Consider the following 18859-nt stretch of genomic DNA (forward strand, 5'->3'; position numbering starts at 1 on the left):
ACACTAAATTTGTTTGAATTACTGTAGAAGCCTCTACAACAACGGCAGCAGCAACACTAATAACATAACAGCAGTCATCGCCAGTTCACCGTTGTATTAGCGGTTGGAGTTTGTATAGTGTTAAGTGCAGCTGGAAAAAAACCTAACCTAACCTATCCTAACCTAACCTAACCTAACCTATCCTAACCTAACCTAACCTATCCTAACCTAACCTAACCTAACCTAACCTATCCTAACCTAACCTAACCTATCCTAACCTAACCTAACCTAACCTAACTCGATTCATAGTCAGAAACATTATGTGGAAACTGCGATAGACGCTTGTTCACAGCAGGGAACAAAATATATCACAGCTTTAGGAAAACTATCAACAGTGGGAAAGTGATAACAGCATGACAACAACAACAACGGGGAAATGATAACAGCACAAAAACAGTAGAAGCCAAGCTAATGTAAGCAGCATGAGTTACGGTAAACAGCACCAACAAAAACAGCAGAACATAGAACCTACTGCCAACATCACAGCTCAATTACCACCACCACCACTACCACCAGCAGGAGCTTTAACGGCGCCAATATATAAACAAGAATCAGTAAGAGGGCAGCAGTAATGGCAATAAAGGCAGAGAGCAAGAGCAGCATCAGAGAGAGAGAGAGAGAGAGAGAGAGAGAGAGAGATGTGGTCTTTGTGGAGTCAGGAACACCATACACGAGTACCAATAGCATCGTCAGGAGCCACAAATAGAACACTAACATTTGTAAAAGGAAGGGGCCATCTTTGTAACACCTGGAGCACCCCCCCACCCCACCCCGAGTCAACATTAGCAACGAGAATAAGACTGCCGACAACGAGGCATGAAACGCGCCCCTCCCCCTGCCCCTCCCCCTCCCCCTCCCACCCTTATGAACCTGTGCATAGAAAATGTTGTGTCTGTGTTGTAACCAGATTTTTATTTTGTTATTTTTTTTTAGAATAACCTTACACTTTGACCTCAATATCACTAGGTTGTTTCCTCTACTCTAACAATAAAGTCCGGTAATACTCGTCTTTCTTGAAAATCGGTTTATGGAATTGAATATGCGTGTTGAGGATATTGAAATGTAAAGTTCAAGCACCAGTGACTTTGATCTATAGGCCCTATGGATTACTTTTTGGCCTACTTTCCTATTATCGTATTTTGAAACCAAAACTCTTTATCTAAGGTACGATAAATCTTGGTCTTTGGTGTTAAATTGGCACAGGGAACTTTTATGACTATTCTCAAATCCAATTTAGTCCACTGATACCCAATTCAATCGTAAACTCTCTCTCTTCCTGCAGCATTAGTGTTCATCGGTAAAAGGAAACTCGAGTTACGGATCGGAAACTAAATTCTCGATGGAAAGACGGACGCATCTACCATGGGCGTGAAAAAAAAAGAAAAAAAAAACATTCAAATTATAATAGCCACATGCATATAGGTATGAGTGGAATACCTTAATAGCAAGCAGCAGCAGTAGGAGAACAGCCCTCATACACAGCAACAATATCACAGCGAGAAAACCACAACAGGACGTTAGATTTGCATACCTACGTGTAACCCACACAGGGGGGGGATTTAACCTTCGTGTTGCAGTAAGAACCAAGAGAGAGAGAGAGAGAGAGAGAGAGAGAGAGAGAGAGAGAGAGAGAGAGAGAGAGAGAGAGAGAGAGGAGGGGTGGTGGTGGTGGGTGGTAACGAGAAAAGAAATAGAGAGTGGGGGTGGTAACGAGAGAGAGAGAGAGAGAGAGCCCCACAACGATGACATCACAGCAGCCTGAACGAGAGCCATCATAATGAAGCACATCAACACTGACATCAACAGTAATGGCGGCGGCTCATTATCACAACGGGAAGCACTGGCCAAATCTTTACAACAGGAGACATTAAGAGTAACAACAGCGGAAGCGACTCCTGATAAATTACATTCTAATGGGCTCCAGTTCTAATGGGTTCCAGTTCTGTTGGGTTCCAGTTCTGATGGGTTTCACTTCTTATGGGTTCCAGTTCTGTTGGGTTCCAGTTCTGATGGGTTCCAGTTTTGATGAGTTTCACTTCTAATGGGTTCCAGTTCTGTTGGGTTCCAGTTCTGATGGGTTTCACTTCTAATGGGTTCGAGTTCTGATGGGTTCCAGTTCTAATGGGTTCCAGTTCTAATGGGTTCCAGTTCTGTTGGGTTCCAGTTCTGGGTTCCAGTGGGTTCCAGTTCTGTTGGGTTCCAGTTCTGATGGGTTTCACTTCTAATGGGTTCCAGTTCTGTTGGGTTCCAGTTCTTGGGTTTCACTTCTAATGGGTTCAAGTTCTAATGGGATCCAGTTCTAATGGGTTCCAGTTCTAATAGGTTCCAGTTCTGATGGGTTCCAGTTCTAATGGGTTCCAGTTCTGTTGTGTTCCAGTTCTGATGGGTTCCAGTTCTAATGGGTTCCAGTTCTGTTGGGTTCCAGTTCTGATGGGTTTCACTTCTAATGGGTTCCAGTTCTGATGGGTTCCAGTTCTGTTGGGTTCCAGTTCTGATGGACTTTCACTTCTAATGGGTTCCAGTTCTAATGGGCTTCAGTTCTAATGGGTTACTCTAGTGATATAATTTAATGCTAATTGTCTCCAGTTTCAATAGGTGTAGTCCTAATGGGTTCCAGTCGTAATAGAATTTACTCTTAATAGTATCAAGTCCTAAGAGAATTTTGTTCTAACCTAACCTAACCTAACCTAACAGCAGAAGCAAAGTAAATCGAATTAGCTAACACGAATGGCCTCTCTCTCTCTCTCTCTCTCTCTCTCTCTCTCTCTCTCTCTCTCTCCACAACGAAGATATTATTGTCGTCGTGTGTACTGGGATTCGTATGATAAGCTATGACGATTTAACTGATGCTGAGTCACTTTCTTAAGTTATCTAGAAGTAAACACAGAAACTTGAGGTATATTTCCTCCAATCATGTTTTGAAGATGAAAAATCCTTCAGTGTTTGTTCAGTTAATTTCCTCTCTCTTCTGGTTCGTTTATAAACTTTCAAAGTAAAGTTAGTGAAAAAGATAGAGTGAATTCGAAGCCAAGTTAGAATAATATCAGAGACAGAGGTGGTGGAGGGTTAAAGTAACATCAGAGGGAGAAAAAAGGAGGGCAAGGGAGGAGGAAGGACAGACAGACTAACAGATACACAGCCAGGCAAGAAGATATGAAGGAAAGGCAGGCAGGTATAATGAAAGACAAGAACACAGGGGAAAAATAATAGTCGATATTTAAGAACACAGTAGTGAAGGTGAACATCAGTCGGTATTGTTAAAGGTCCATTAAGAAAACCAACGTTTGTATACATCCGTAAAGTGCACCAACAATCACTATGAAACTCCCCGCTAGCACATGTGCTCCAGGTATTGATAACACACCTAACCCACACCACCACAAAGAACCGACGCTGATTCTTAAAAAATCACTGTGTATCCGGAGGCCGGAATTTCTCACCGGCGTGAAAAATAATATTTGCATTACCAGGGACCCGCACCACTGCCACAATAACAGGCTTTGAAGTGTCTCTTTGGCCAAAACGCTCACAGTGTGCGGCGGGAATGTCGCCCCTTGATATGCAAAGGGGGTTTTCACTGTCCCTTTTCCCCGGGGCGGGCTCAGAGGGGAGAGGCGGGGACTGACCGGGAAATTTTGGGTGCATTTAATTTTGTTTACCATTATGAATAATGATGGCGGCGACGTATTTATTGTGTTGGCAACATTATTTCTTTTTTTATCACGGATGATATACATGTTTACCAACAGACATTCAGTTTTATGTAAATATATATATATATATATATATATATATATATATATATATATATATATATATATATATATATATATATATATATATATATTTATTTATTTATACCTCTTAATTATTTAGTGTATTAAAATATTAAAGAAAACACACACTACCAACACCGGGTAAGCGCTTTAAACCCTTAGGTATTTTCCCTGCCATGATTCTGAAATAGCTTCCCTGAAATGCTCAGCGAGCCATTTTCCAGGCATGTAGCGGACTATTTCCACTACTCCATTCCTTACCCAAGCTGGCCTGGCCTGCCTCCCTGCCCCACACACCACCACCACACTCCTCCCTGCCCCACACACCACCACCACACTCCTCCCTGCCCCACACACCACCACCACACTCCTCCCTGCCCCACACACCACCACCACACTCCTTCCTGCTTTATACACCCCTAATACGTATCATATACAGCATTATAAAAAAAACTTATAAGACTTTTCCTGTGTACTAAGACACCTCTGGGGGACTCTACCTCCACTACACCACATTCACAAAAATACTCAATACAATTCAGCTCTCCATACATCGTCTCTATCACTTTAATAACATTTTAACTGTATATCTACGCTGTTATTGTGTCTGTGTGTTTGTTCTGCTCGTAGACTTGAAAGGACATTTTTTTATATATCCAACTCTCTGTATCGTCCTCTACACCCCACCATCTTACCATATATTGGACCTACAACCCTTCCCCCTTGCTTTAATTTACCAATACTCGATTCAATGCAATTTCCTGGTGAATAATTACACCTAAGAGAGGTTATGCAGGGATGTAATTGGATTCTGCCTTAATAAAACTCCATGACTAACATATTTTTATTAGTATTTTTTATTTTATTCTCTAGTTATTCTTACTTGTTTGTTTATTCTCAGTCAGGTCGGAAATGTTTAGTAAATATCCTTCACCTTCCGAGCCAACACCACTCGGCCTTGCGTCTGATTGGTCCTAGAATAAAACTCGATAATCGGATTGGTCACTTTTGCAACGCTGGTGGACGAAGGGCTACAGTGCATTAAATATTCATATCAGATACTCTCACTTTAATATTATTGATCCCTTCAATCAGTCATCATTGGTCGGGTACAGAGGTTGGTTACTCTCGTGCGTTTATATTAAGGGTAAAATTTGATGTTTTTTTTGTGTTTTTTGTTTGTGTTTTAAGGATGCGATTATTTTACTCTGGGGTAAATTGGGTCAACTCTTACGTTTTGTTCGTATTTTTTTCTTGTAATAGTTGTTATATAAGTTCGGTTACATTGCCTTTCTTTCTGACATTCCATCCACATCATGTTGTTTCCTCGCCTCCTGACTCACCCGGGCGGAGTCGTGGCCGCATCCATAACGACTTCCCAAAACTTCTCCCACATTTCGCTAAACTCTCTTAACTTGCCCCCAGGAAGTGATCCAGCCACCAACTTACCATATTAGACTGTTTTGCATTGCACGTTGTATAATGCTTCACTCTGGCCACACCGCTATGCCAAGCTTGTTTTAGAGGGTATGCGCTGGACAAGCTGACACACACACACACACACACACACACACACACACACACACACGGTAATGAATACTTGAAGGGGTCATAAAAAATTTCATTGTGTTAATAGTAAGGAAAGGCGTGTTTGATCCTCCTGGAATTTCATCAGCATCACAATAAAGTCCTTTTTACTCTTTGACAGCAGCGGAAGCCAGTCATGACGTCACTCTCCCTGGAACACACTTGTTTTTTTCCCAATTTGAACTGTGAATAAATCGCTTCTCCTTGTAATTGTTTTAGGAAAATATATTGGACAAACAACCATTTTTTGTTGTTGTGATTAAATACCGAAGAAAACAGAGAGTTTAAATGTGTTGTTGATAAAACGGGGAAGAGACAAACTTTATCTTACTGCGTGCGTGTAAAGGACGCTGTGTGTGTGTGTGTGTGTGTGTGTGTGTGTGTGTGTGTGTGTGTGTGTGTGTGTGCACTGTTAGACCCAGCCATACACAAGAGCTTGGCCTCGCATAACTTGGGTCCTGACACAACAATATAATTCTGATGACAGAACAAACAATATTTTTGTCCCTGCTCCCTGGTGGTCGGTGTGTCGCTGGCGGCCTGACCTCCAACTTCAATGTATTTGATTCAAAGTAAAAACAAAAACAAAACAAAAACAAATAATAATAATATACTGTGTATTTTCTGCAGTGACCAATAAGATACATTTTCGGTAAGACTCACCTCCCAACTCCGTAAAGTTTTGTCGTTCGAAAGTAATGTTTGACACTCACACACGTTCATTACCGCAGGTCATCAGGAGGCGGCTTTTGAGGAGGACAACAGAGGTGAAGAGATGGGGAAGGGAGAGAGCTAAAACCCGGACCCGGAACTAGACCAGAATTTTTTTTTATAACAACAGAGGGTGTGATTACGTTAGGTTATGTTAGATTAAGTAAGGTTAGGTTAAGTTACGTTATGTCTAAACATTACCATGGTGGACAATATGCCCTAGGGTGATGGTGGTGGTGGTGGTAGAGGGAAAGAGAAGTGGATGGGTGGTGGTATAAAGGTGTGGCCGCCCACCCCTCCGCCACCCCTCTCTTCATCACACACTCGGTTGCCTCTCCAAACACTCCATCAATGGACGCCGCTTCGTTATTATTCAGGCTGTGATTGACTATTTAACTTCGTACCTAAACAGTACTTGACAGTCTTTCTTTTATACGTGTGTGTGTGTGTGTGTGTGTGGGAAAATATTTACATAAACCACACAATACAGTATAACATTGTTTAAGACTAAGACAAAATGTGTTCATGATTAATTGGATTATATCTTCCTCTGTTGACATATTAAATTGAGTCGAGAATTAATAATAATTATAAAAACATAAACACTGTCGTAGGTAAGTGACGATCATTTCATAATTTTAATGGTTAGTGTCAAGGCTGAGATATAACTTGACTCGATATTGTATTCCTCGTCCTCAAGCGTGGTAATACTCGAGGCTTCAGGTCGAGTGGGAGGGAGGTGTACAGGTTTTCGAGTCCCGTTCCTACAGCCACTGAGAAAGTTTAGGCGGTGTTTAGGATTTATTTCATCCGTTTTACCATCAATATAGACTAAAACAATCACAGTAGCTTCTCTCATCTGGCAACATACAGACATGGAGAGTTTCACTAATTAACAAATGTACATCTGACAAAATACAAAGACATAAGACCCCAAAAAATCTCATCTCAACAACTCATATCATCGATACCCGGGTAGTAATTACAGGTCGGGGTTATGATAATTAAAATATTCCGTTAACGACCCTACCCCCCCTCCTATAGTAGTACTCTGATATATGGCTGCGGTTGTAATTCTTCCCCCTTTATAATATATAATCCTTGGCTATATATGTACTGTATATTACTGCGCCATGTGGACACTGTCGCCACGCGTGAGAGGAAACCATTTGCTATAATTGAAAGTGGAGCTTGAATAAGAAATCCAATACTGCCGATGTGATGCTCTGAGGCTGATTTACTTCTGCAGGGGAGGAAGAAAAGGAGGGAGGGTGATGGAGGAGGGGTGGTGGAGGTGGAGGTGAGGTGAGGGTGAGGGTGATGATGAGGGGGGAGGGTGATGGAGGAGGAGAAGAGAGGGGAGAGTGATGGAGGGGGAGGGTGAGGGTGAGGGTGATGGAATGAGGGGAGGAGGTGATGGAGGAGGAGGGGTAGAAGTGGAGGAGGAGGAGGGTGATGAATGAGGGGAGGGTGATGGAGAAGGAGAAGAGGGGGGAGAGTGATGGAGGACGAGGAGGGGGAGGGTGATGGAGAAGGAAGAAGAGGGGAGATGATGGAGGACGAGGAGGGAGGGTGATGGAGAAGGGAGAAGAAGGGGAGAGTGATGGAGGACGAGGAGGGGAGGGTGATGGAGAAGGGAGAAGAAGGGAGAGTGATGGAGGACGAGGAGGGGAGGGTGATGGAGAAGGAGAAGAGGGGGGAGAGGATGGAGGACGAGGAGGGGGAGGGTGATGAGAAGGAAAGGGGAGAGTGATGGAGGACAGAGGAGGGGGGGGTGATGGAGAAGGGAGAAGAGGGGGAGAGTGATGGAGGGAGGGAATGGGTTGGAAAGGGAGAGGGAAAAGGAGAAGTGATGGAGGGAGGGAATGGGTTGGAAAGGGAGAGGGAAAAGAGGTAGATGAATAAAAAAGAGACAAGAGGGAATGTGAGGGGAAAAATGTAAAGAAAAAAGGAGGGGAGGAAAGCGAGATAAATGGGGGAGGGGGGAAGATGGACAAGGAGAAGGAAAACGGGAAGAAGGGATGAAAATTCGAAGATAGAATAACGAAGGAAGGGGATAGGGAGAAAAGGAATGTAGATAAGCAAAAAGAAGGGGTAACGAGAGAGAGAGAGAGAGAGAGAGAGAGAGAGAGAGAGAGAGAGAGAGAGAGAGAGAGAGAGAGAGAGTTTATTAAAGAAGGTGGTGGGTTGAAGAGGGAAGAAGAGATGGAAGAAAGAGATCATTTTGAGGTGAGAAAAATGAAGGAATGAAGGTAGATAAAAAGTCAAAGAGAACCAAAAGCTAGAGGGAGGAAGAGGAGGTAGGTAGGTAGGTAGTGATTGAAGGGATTGTCAACCATCAAAAGTATCGTTTCTAGATAATAATCATCTCTAGAGTTCAGTTCATCATGTGTGTGTGTGTGTGTTGTGATCAATCCACCAGCGTCACCACCATTGTTTGAAGCTTTTAGTGATGTCTGATGCCTCGTGTGATGTTTTGCTATTACATATTGACGTGTGTCCTTTGTAACTCATTCTGATTATTCATTTCTCCTCCAGGCTACTGTATACCGCACTTGGATATATCAACACCAGATATCATTGGCCTGTATTGATATTTGTGGTGAATGTTTGACTGTCATTAGTTTCTGTGATTCCCAGTTAATGCATAAGGCTGTATAATATTCATAGCGTTATTTGAAGGGTAATTATGCTCAAGGTATATGGTGGCGGTAGAGGGTTAAATATAAAAAAGTATATATATGGTTTAAACTAACCTGAATGGCGTGTTATTTGTCTATACGATCAGGTAATTTATTGTGTGCTGTCGGGGTATCTGATGTACAGTGGTTCCTGAAGGGTAGACGATAATTGCTAAGTTTTGTGAGATAATTTGTCGGATCAGGAGACCAGTGACTCAGGGTAACCGAAATAAGACTAAAAAGAAGAAAAAAATTGTAGTGTTAGCTTGACTAGACCTAATATGATATACATTTTCTTAACCAAACCTAATATAAAAGCAATTAACTTAACCTCAAATTACCTATTTTAACCATACTTAATTTAACGTAACTTAACCTAACCTAACCTAACCAACCTCACGTTTATACTTAAATGATTCGGGGTAATGTTGCCACCCACACAAGTATTGACAGAGGCCATTAACATATAAAATAATCATTGAGCCAAGGTCGAACCCTGGTACCCCGGTGTGAGAGGCGAGGAGGAGGAGGAGGAGGTGGGAAGCGAGTGGCTGTTGAGTAAGGTGATGGCCTTTGGTAGTATCCAGGCTAGGTTAGGTTAGGTTAGGTTATCACACGTCAGTCAACTGATAGAATATATCCATGTTTATAAAGAGAACTCTATTATTACGATAAAAATGTGACAAAACTCTGATAAAATTATGAAGAAATATCGTTTTTATTTTTATACCATTTATTGGAGTTAGTTTATTATGGATAGAATGGTTAGTTAGAGTCGCCAGTCGTGAGTCGCCAGCCGTGAGTCGCCAGCCGTGAGTCGCCAGCCTGAGGGACCTGCTAGTGGGTGGGTATTATTAATGAGGTCTTGACTCAAGTATGAATGAGAGCCTTGAAGCCTCCCGTCTGGCCATCACCCAGGCTATTTTTTTTCACACGTCCTTATTGAAACACCCATAGTGGAAGTGACGGTGGCTGCCAAGAAAGAAACTTCATAATAATTTTCTGCGTTACTCTTCTATTGATGCCCTTAGATGTGTTATAGACGAGGTGGATCTATAACTATCTTACTGTGGTTAATGTTACAGCAGCTATCAGTCTTGGTAAAGGTAAAGGTTATCATTGGTTAAAGTTTGTATGCAGGTAAGGTGATGATTGGTTGGGGTAGTATTTGCTCGTGTGATGATTGGTTGGTGGAGTTATGTTCTCGTGTGATTATTGGATAGTGCAGTATTTGCTCGGGTGATGATTGGTTGGTATTGTATTTACTTAGGCAATGATTGGGTGCTGGGATTATGATAGGTGTTAGTGAGGTGTTGTCTGGGCCAATAATTAGACGGTAGAGAATTTGTTCGGGTTTAATTGGCTTGTGAATTATTTACAGGAACAATGATTGGTCAGTGAAGTACATGCTCGAGCTATAATTGGCTGGTGAAGTGTTTACTCGGCCAGTGATTGGTTGGTTGAGTATTTGTTCGGGCAATAGTCGGATAACGAGTTATTGTTCCTACGTTGTGTTCGCTTCGTGTATTGTAAGAGGAAGGTCGCTCCCATAAACGTGTACGTATGAGTTCACTGAGATTACACACACACACACACACACACACACACACACACACACACACACACTAAGTATTTTTTTTTTACAAGCAAAGATCAACGCCACAGTACCACACTCGTCATTATACACACGAGAGAAGAAGTTCCTCGCTGTCATAACTTACGTTGACACTTACTTAAAGAATATAAACATAACTTGTGTAGAAATACCTTTCTTGCTACGCCCGGGGCCATTTGTGAATCCAGTTGGTTTTATAAGCTGCCTCCTGGAGCCCTTTAGAATCCGTCTGGTTGGCAAAACTTTTGATCGACCGACAAATTTTCTTTCAAAAGATTTGTGGGTCGAAGAATTATTAGTACAGCTTATGGAAGATTTGGTCTAACCTCCGGGGAGAAAGTAATCATTTCCTATCCAAGAATAAAATATAAAAAATACAATAAAAAATAAATCTCTTCCTCAGTCTCAATACTGGAGGAGCTTTCTGTAGCCATTGTGTGTTGATGTAAGATTACGAAGACGGTGTTACTGTGAGAATGGAAATGATGAAAGGTGGAAGAGAGGGATGCGAAACATACGCGTGTGTGTGTGTGTGTGTGTGTGTGTGTGTGTGTGTGTGTTTGCTTAATAGAGATAATCGCCGATTTAGCTATTAAAGACAACTGGCCTTTTCAAAATGGTGATAACTTTTCGTCAATATTGCCATAACTTAATGTAAATTAATTTGTTGTTAAGGTAGGATTAGGTTAGGTTGGGTTAGGTTAGGTTAGGTTAGGTTAGGTTGGGTTGGGTTAGGTTAGGTTAGGTTAGGTTGGGTTAGGTTAGGTTAGGTTAGGTTAGGTTAGGTTAGGTTAGGTTGGGTTAGGTTAGGTTAGGTTAGGTTAGGTTAGGTTAGGTTGGGTTAGGTTAGGTTAGGTTTATGTCACACTATAAATCACTGTGAAATGAGAATAAATGACTGAATCACACGCAACAGGAAGAACAAATAATGTTCATCATCATTAAGTTATGGAACTTTACTGTTTAAAACTAAGGTTGAACAGAAGAACAGGACGTGGCTGTGTTAGGATAGAGAAAAACATAGAGGTGATGTACAGACTGAGAGATAAAGAGAGGGAGATGATAGACAGACCTAGAGGTATATTAGGCAAGAGAATAAATAGAATTAGAGAAAGGGAGAGAGAGGAAGAGGTTGAGAACAGAGCACAAGAGAAGATAGAATAAAGGACTATATCACGAAATATTAAGACAGAGACAAGGAGAGATGGCGGTAGAGGTTCTAAGAGACACGACCTAACACACGACTTGGCCCTCCGGAATCTAATTTCACCTCAGAAGTTGCCCAGGACTGTCTCTGCAAGTTGCAAACTCTGCAGAGCGCAACACGCACTGCAGCACCTCTAGTCATGGTAGCCGGAGGCAGTTCATAAACAAAACCCAGTCCTCCTTTTGCAGCATTTTTTGGTGAATTCAGATTCTGGCAGCGTTGCTCTAGGTCCGCTATGGCCCCGCCTGTATGCACTCTGAATTCTTGTTCTGTTTGGAAACTCACGCTCTCTCTCCTGTCCTTACATCTCCCTGACACATATAATGAAATTGGACCACAAGTAAATCTTAAAAGCTACTGAGGCATTTGAGTGTAATGGCCCTGTGTTTTAAACCTTTTCTTCTTCTTTATAATGATATACCATTAGGTGAATATAATATATACATATTATGAACTTCACAGGCAAAGAATCCTTGTCAAAATAATTATAATTTCTGGTGGTAATTGTGAAGCCTTGAGTAAATGAAACAGACCTAGGAATTCAGTAATTGTATTCATCTCCTGCATATGATTTTGTCAGTTCTCAGTGTCATACATTTTTAACTCGAGTATTTAAATAAGTCATCCTTTACCTGTACCTGCACCTGTAATTATACTCGTTTAACATTATCTTGCCATAGTCTTGCAGAGGAGCATCACTGACGCCAATTACACTATTCAAGAACACATTACTAAACCAAAATGGGGATTAATTATCAAATATCACCATCTATGTCGACAAAAAACAAAAAAATATTACATTCTCTGTTATTTACCTCCTAAACATGTATTATATATCAACAGTATTTTGGATATACTGTTGAAAATATTATGTTGATTTTGCTTTGTATATTTTACTTCGATATCACTAATTTCAAGTTGTGGATATTGATATAAATATAAATGATGATCCACCAAACAGAATAAACGACTGAAGAAGTAAACAGAAAAATAACTAAATGGAAAAGATAAACAAGCGTATAGGGATCGTCTTCAATAACAAGTGACACAAACTAAGCTAAAAACATCGGCTGAACGAGACGATCATTACTGATGACATACTGTGGTTCTGTTTTTGTTGCTACCATAAAGATAGCTACTCCCTACTACCACACCCCCCTCTCAGCCCCTCTCCTGCCTCTCTAGCTACTCCCTGCTACCATACCCCCCTCTCAGCCCCTCTCCTGCCTCTCTAGCTACTCCCTGCTACCATACCCCTTCCCCCCCTTCCGCTCCCCCTTCCAACGCCGTTCATGGGTCTTGATAGCTGTTCTATAGGTGAAATATTGCCCTAGGGAGCCCCCGAGCCCCCGACTCAATTTTAAAGGAAATGGAGAGGGACAGGACAGCTAGGTAGTCCCAGGTACCAAACAAACAAAAACAAATATATAGATGAAGGAAAGACAGTTACCTTACACATTTGTAGATAATTGAACGCAAGATGTAAAGCAACGAAATGACATATACGACTTTTATCAGGGAAAAAACGGGTTGTAATCACGTGGAAAAGATTAGTGAACGAAACTTATTGGATGGTCCTAACATGACCCTGATACGAGACGAAGCTCATTGACACCGAATTCTGGCTCTTTGTTCATGGCTTACATTATATTTCTTGTTATTACTGTATAGCCAGGGTCAATTTCCCCATGGTAATTTTGTTCCCTTTAAACATTTAGTGATAGTCACCAAAATATATAAAACATATGTATATACATTCTTCCTACCGATATATTTATTGGTATTGTGATTTATGAACAAAATAGCGATATTTTGGATACATTTTTCCCCCCAACAGATATTTAGTTTACCCCGAAAAATGAATTACTTCCCACCCCACCCCACCCCACCCCACCCCACCCCATCTCCACCCCACCCCACCCCACCCCACCCCAATCTCTACACCCACCCCACCCCACCCCACCCTACACCTACCCCACTCCACCCCACCCCACTCCACCCCACCCCTATCTATCTATCTATCTATCTATCTATCTATCTGTCATACACCTCCACATTTAATACCTTCAGGAGTTAGACTGTGAGAGCTGGTGAGGGAGAGTAGGGAGAGAGAGTAGAGAGACTAGCAGGTGGTAGAATTAATAGAAAACACTCTTCCTCTCCCCTCATTACTCTTCGTCTTTCCCCTCTCCCTCACTCACCCTTCTTTTACACCCTTTTATATCAGTGTTTCTCTATCTCTATCTCTCTTCCCTTCTCCCACCCTTTATTCTCTTCCACCTCTCACCCTCGCCTCATTCTTCCTCGTGCCATTCATCATTTTATCTCTCCACTGTATCTTTTTTTTTCTCTCACCCTTTCCTCTATTTATCATTTAGTTTCCTCACTGTTCATTTTCTACGTCTTCCCTCACCTTCTCTACCCTTCTTGTTTTCCCCTCTTCATAAACCCTCTTCTCCCTTTCTTCTTCGTCTTCTTCTTCTTCAGTTTTTATTTACTGCTTATCGTTTTTCTTAGTTTCTTTTCCTTATCTTCTTTATCATTCTCATATATCTTATTACTTTCTTGTTTATTATCTCATCTTGGTTTTCGTCATTTTTCTCTCTCTATCTCTATGTATGTATGTATGTATGTATGTATGTATGTATGTATGTATGTATGTATGTATATATGTTCAAACAATATTTCTTATTCGTCTGTCTGTCTGTCTGTCTGTCTGTCTGTCTGTCTGTCTGTCTGTCTGTCTGTCTGTCTGTCTGTCTAAAAGAACTAGAGTATCAAGAATTAGATCAATCGTCTCGTCGGGCAAAAATCTCCCCCTCCACCTCCCTCCCTCACCCCCTTTCCCCCTCCACCACCACCCCTCCACCATTACCCCTTCCACCCCCACCCTCCACTCATCACTCCCCCTCCACCCTCAACCACACCCCCCTGCACTACCACCCCTCCACCACCCAAGACCATGAACCTTGAGGGCAATGAACCTGAGGACGTCTGGGATCTTCAGCCATCCACGCCCCACGACGACCTAAAGAAACACAGCTGTGAGGAAGGTTTGGTCTTGTTTACCTTTGATCACCTGATTCCAACAACCAGGGGAAGTTGAATTAACCATTTTACCCCCAAATGACGTTATCCATCCCTTACAAAAACCTCGAAACTCAGGCAAAACCTCAACTGACGATGCTGGAGGCTGAGGGGCAGGTGAAGATCCTGGAGTGTGGTTCAAGGAGGAGGTTTTAAGTTTTAACCACAAGAATAAGATAGAAATTGCTGATGTTGTCTTGGCTGAGGGCAAAACTGATACGCCTGAGTATAACCTGGGAGGGATAAGGGTTGATAGACAGGGCTATTACCTGAGATGAGACACAGACAATGCAGGGATAGTGGAGGATAGCCAAGTCTATTACTGAGCATGAAAAAAAAATGCAGGGTTAGACAAGGATAGACGAGGCTATTACATGGCGGCGAGGACAAAAAATACACGAGGTAATACAGGATAGAAGATGATAGATAGTGGAGGATAGACTATGTTATTATTACGGCAGAGAAACACAAGAGAGAGAGAGTAAAGGCAGCGTTATTCTATTCATTTGAGAGTGACCATAACTTATAAACAGGTAAGTTGTTCTCCCTTCGTGCTCCTATAGAACACACAATGATAGAAAGTGTCGTATTATGATTGAATTATAGTGAAAGTGGGTCCCATAGTCAGGATTGCTCGTTAGGGACAGTCAGGATATGGCACATTACATATTAAGCCTCCAGTACACAGGGTTCAGTGATCTTAGCTCCTCATACAGTTTAAAGGGATCACTCTGTTTGATGGGTATTGCTGTGTCATCATAAAACTGTGAAAAAATTGATAGCTCACGTACGACTATCCTGGTAAACTCTCCTTACATACAACAGGTGGGAGGAATACAAACTTTTTCTCCTCTGTCTGTCTGTCTCTCTCTGTTCGGTCTCTGTCTTTCCCCTTTTACATACAAGCTGCAACTCTTCAGGTGTGTGGGGAGGGGAGGGGGGGGCACACAAAACACCTTTCACTGATGAGTAATGCACATTCTCCCCCAAGAAGATGTTCTCCTGCTTGAATATTACAGGGTCGATACACTCACTTTGTCCGTATGCAGTCACTTTCATCTGGCCCTTGATACAAAAATAGAGACAAATTAATAATAAGTAAATAATAAATAAATAAAATGAAGAAATTATATATGAATAATTAAACGAAGGAAAAATATGTAGGAAGACTAAAGTTGATGAAGATCTCTCAAGGGTGAGTAATTAAAACAGGTTCAGTCATGTCTTTGAAATAAATCTGTCCTCTTGATACCATCCTTGACTCATCGTTTATGACTGTATTCAATAGAGATACACACACACACACACACACACACACACACACATACACACCGGTTTTCCCATCATTACAGTAAACCTCTTTAAGATATGACGCAGTAAAGATCACGCGAGACTGTACCTTATTATACAGTGTAAATACATGAGGGTATTTATCACTCTATCTCCTCTTGTACAGCTTCGGTTATCAGTATTTATATGAAAATTTAGTCTTTTTTTTTTTTAGTGAATAAATCTGAATAATTTGCATGTTGATAGTCTTACCATTAAAGTTAAGTAATAGAACTCTCCGACTTTTATCTTTTACACAACAAACAAACTTCTGCTCTACATGATTGCCTACACCTCTCTCATGGTCTTCAGCATCTGGGTAATATATAAAGTAATATTAAATTCCACTAATGTTATTTTAACTTGTGTATCTTATTTCACTTAATTCTAAAATTTCCCACTGCAATCTTCTCAGCTACGTTTTAGCATTTGCATATTTCCCACCTTCAGTTACTCTCCTCGCGTTCCTAGTTTCTATTCTGAGTTTATACTTATTCATTCGTAAGGTGTTGGGAGTTTAGTTGACTGAATATTAATATCTCACCAGTTGGGAATAAGTGTCACGTCAATGGTAAAGTTCGTTTTAGTGTAAGTGAATATTGCAGTGAGTTTCTCTCTCCTGTACTGATGAGAGTTTTATGTTACTTCACGCCCTCTGTTCAAATAACAGTATTTATTTTCATATTCAGGTAAAATTTCTAATATTTTAAATTTGTCGGCTAAAAATAATAATATATGATAAATTGATGAATCGTCTTAATAATCCAAGACATAGGTGTGGACTGTCTCTTGATCGAATGGTGGAGCTTGTTGAATCTTTAGAACACCACTTTCTCATTGGCTGTGGCCGTAATAACCAATTATGTCAAAGATACACAACTAATTTCCTTTATCTTACTTTACACTAATAACGTAAATTGCTCTCAAATTAAAAAAAAATATATAGACCTTAAGGAACAATTTATTTACGTAAGATGAGTAATGATAAAGTTGGGAGTCCATTAAAATGACGATAAATCTAGCCAGTCAGGGGAAAATCTCTCTGCCATCTTGGACTCGAGCCTACAGGTACAGGTGAGAAGGTACCATCACTACCTTAACTAATTTCTCCACTTTATGACTAATTAATGAGAATGCTCTTTAGTGATGTTTTGGTGAGCTCGGCAGGTGATGTGTTTCGTGTAATGCAACTAATAAACTTACCTGCCACTGTACCTCCTGTAAATTGTAACTAATTAGGTGAACGTCAGAGGGGGTGAAAGGCACTTAATCTGCCCCCTGACTGATGGCTCTAACAACATACCTTACTTGTTATGGTGAACCCGAGATTAAAGGCTTCGACTGAGAGAGAGAGAGAGAGAGAGAGAGAGGTCATTGTATCGCTTCTTAAAACACTATGTTATCAATACGGTTATCAGTGTAATGTAATGCAGTTAACACACTTCTAGTTTTAGTAATTTCCTTAAGCAAATATTATGAATACTTTTAATTATCAAGATACGATTTCCCGATATGAATGACATAAGGAATAGCTTAATCTACGTTGGTCAAAAACAGACCGTATGAACTATGTGAGATGACGTCAGGCACCATAACATAGCCCATTTGTTCGTCAGCTTTAGTGCCATTTAGTGCCAGTTAGTGCCATCAGTCAATCAATCTGTAGTGCCATCCCCATAGAGCTGCTGCATAAAGACCTGGACACAAGTTATCTATCGTCAAGACTCAAGACTCAGGAATCAGTCTATATGATGAGGGGTCCTAAGACTCTCCTCCCTTTAATATTACTTATGCCATTATTTTTACCAATAATGAACCACACTTTATTAACTTAGTCACAAATGCTCACCTGTCCGGAAACACATTCACAAAGATTCAATGCAATTTTGTACATTTCACTCCGCACTAATTGGTAATAGAAATTCAATTATGAATCGTTAATCAGTTTAGGTTTTAATTACATTCATTAAATCAGCGTCATATACGAGATAGGTAATTACCATCGTTGGCTTACCACTGTCGCAGGGAAGTAGGACGGCTGGGAAAAATAATAATCAACTACAGAACTATGATATGAGAAGGTCGACACAGATTATCACCACTTACTGATACATAAGGACTGATTTACTCTCCTAATAACCGTAAACAAACATTTTTTTTTTCAGAATTTTATCAGAATCATCAAAGACATCATTATAACACTGTCAGGTATCATTTTTAAATAGTATATTGATTCGTGACTTAAATATAATGAATCATTGTACTTATGGATCGTTAATATGTTTTTGTTTACATTATAGACGCCTGGACACTGAAATTATATATGCTGATAAAGACAAAAAGAAAGCTTGAAGAATCGACACGAGAGAGATTATTCCCCCTTCCTACCCTAACCATCCCTCCTCCCTTTTCCCTCCATTCCCCTCACCTCCCCTCCATTTCCCTTCCCTCTCTTCCCCTCTTCTCCCTCACCTACTCAAAACTCAACACCCATTCTTACAGATTTCAAGAGGTTTACATAATTTTCCTGTAATGAATACTCTCAGTCAGACATTTAGAGAAACGATAACACTCTCTCTCTCTCTCTCTCTCTCTCTCTCTCTCTCTCTCTCACACACACACCTGTAATACCACCATATCTCCAGTACACCTTTAGTCGATAAGATAAGATTATCCTGTCCACCTGTACACACTGATAATCCCACAACACAGGTAAGCGGGTGAGACTCGGCAGAATATCCCACGGTACAATACACAACGATCACTACACATAAAGCACACTACACTACATATACCAAGCTGGTTCTTTTTATATCTCTTTTGTTTT

The 18859-nt window shown here is 40.9% G+C and overlaps 1 protein-coding gene across 1 annotated transcript in view; it reads right to left on the minus strand.

Moving 5' to 3' along the window:
- Positions 1-1949: 1949 nt before the first annotated feature.
- The window catches only part of LOC121864087 (fibrinogen alpha chain-like), a 19161-nt gene continuing 2251 nt past the window's right edge, over positions 1950-18859 (minus strand). The window contains exon 2 of the mRNA XM_042362997.1: positions 1950-2276. Coding sequence (XP_042218931.1) covers positions 1950-2276 — 327 coding nt within the window. The remainder of the gene's footprint in view (positions 2277-18859) is intronic.

Source organism: Homarus americanus, unplaced genomic scaffold, assembly GCF_018991925.1.
Source record: "Homarus americanus isolate GMGI-L3 unplaced genomic scaffold, GMGI_Hamer_2.0 scaffold55047, whole genome shotgun sequence".
In the NCBI taxonomy this organism is placed as follows: domain Eukaryota; kingdom Metazoa; phylum Arthropoda; class Malacostraca; order Decapoda; family Nephropidae; genus Homarus; species Homarus americanus.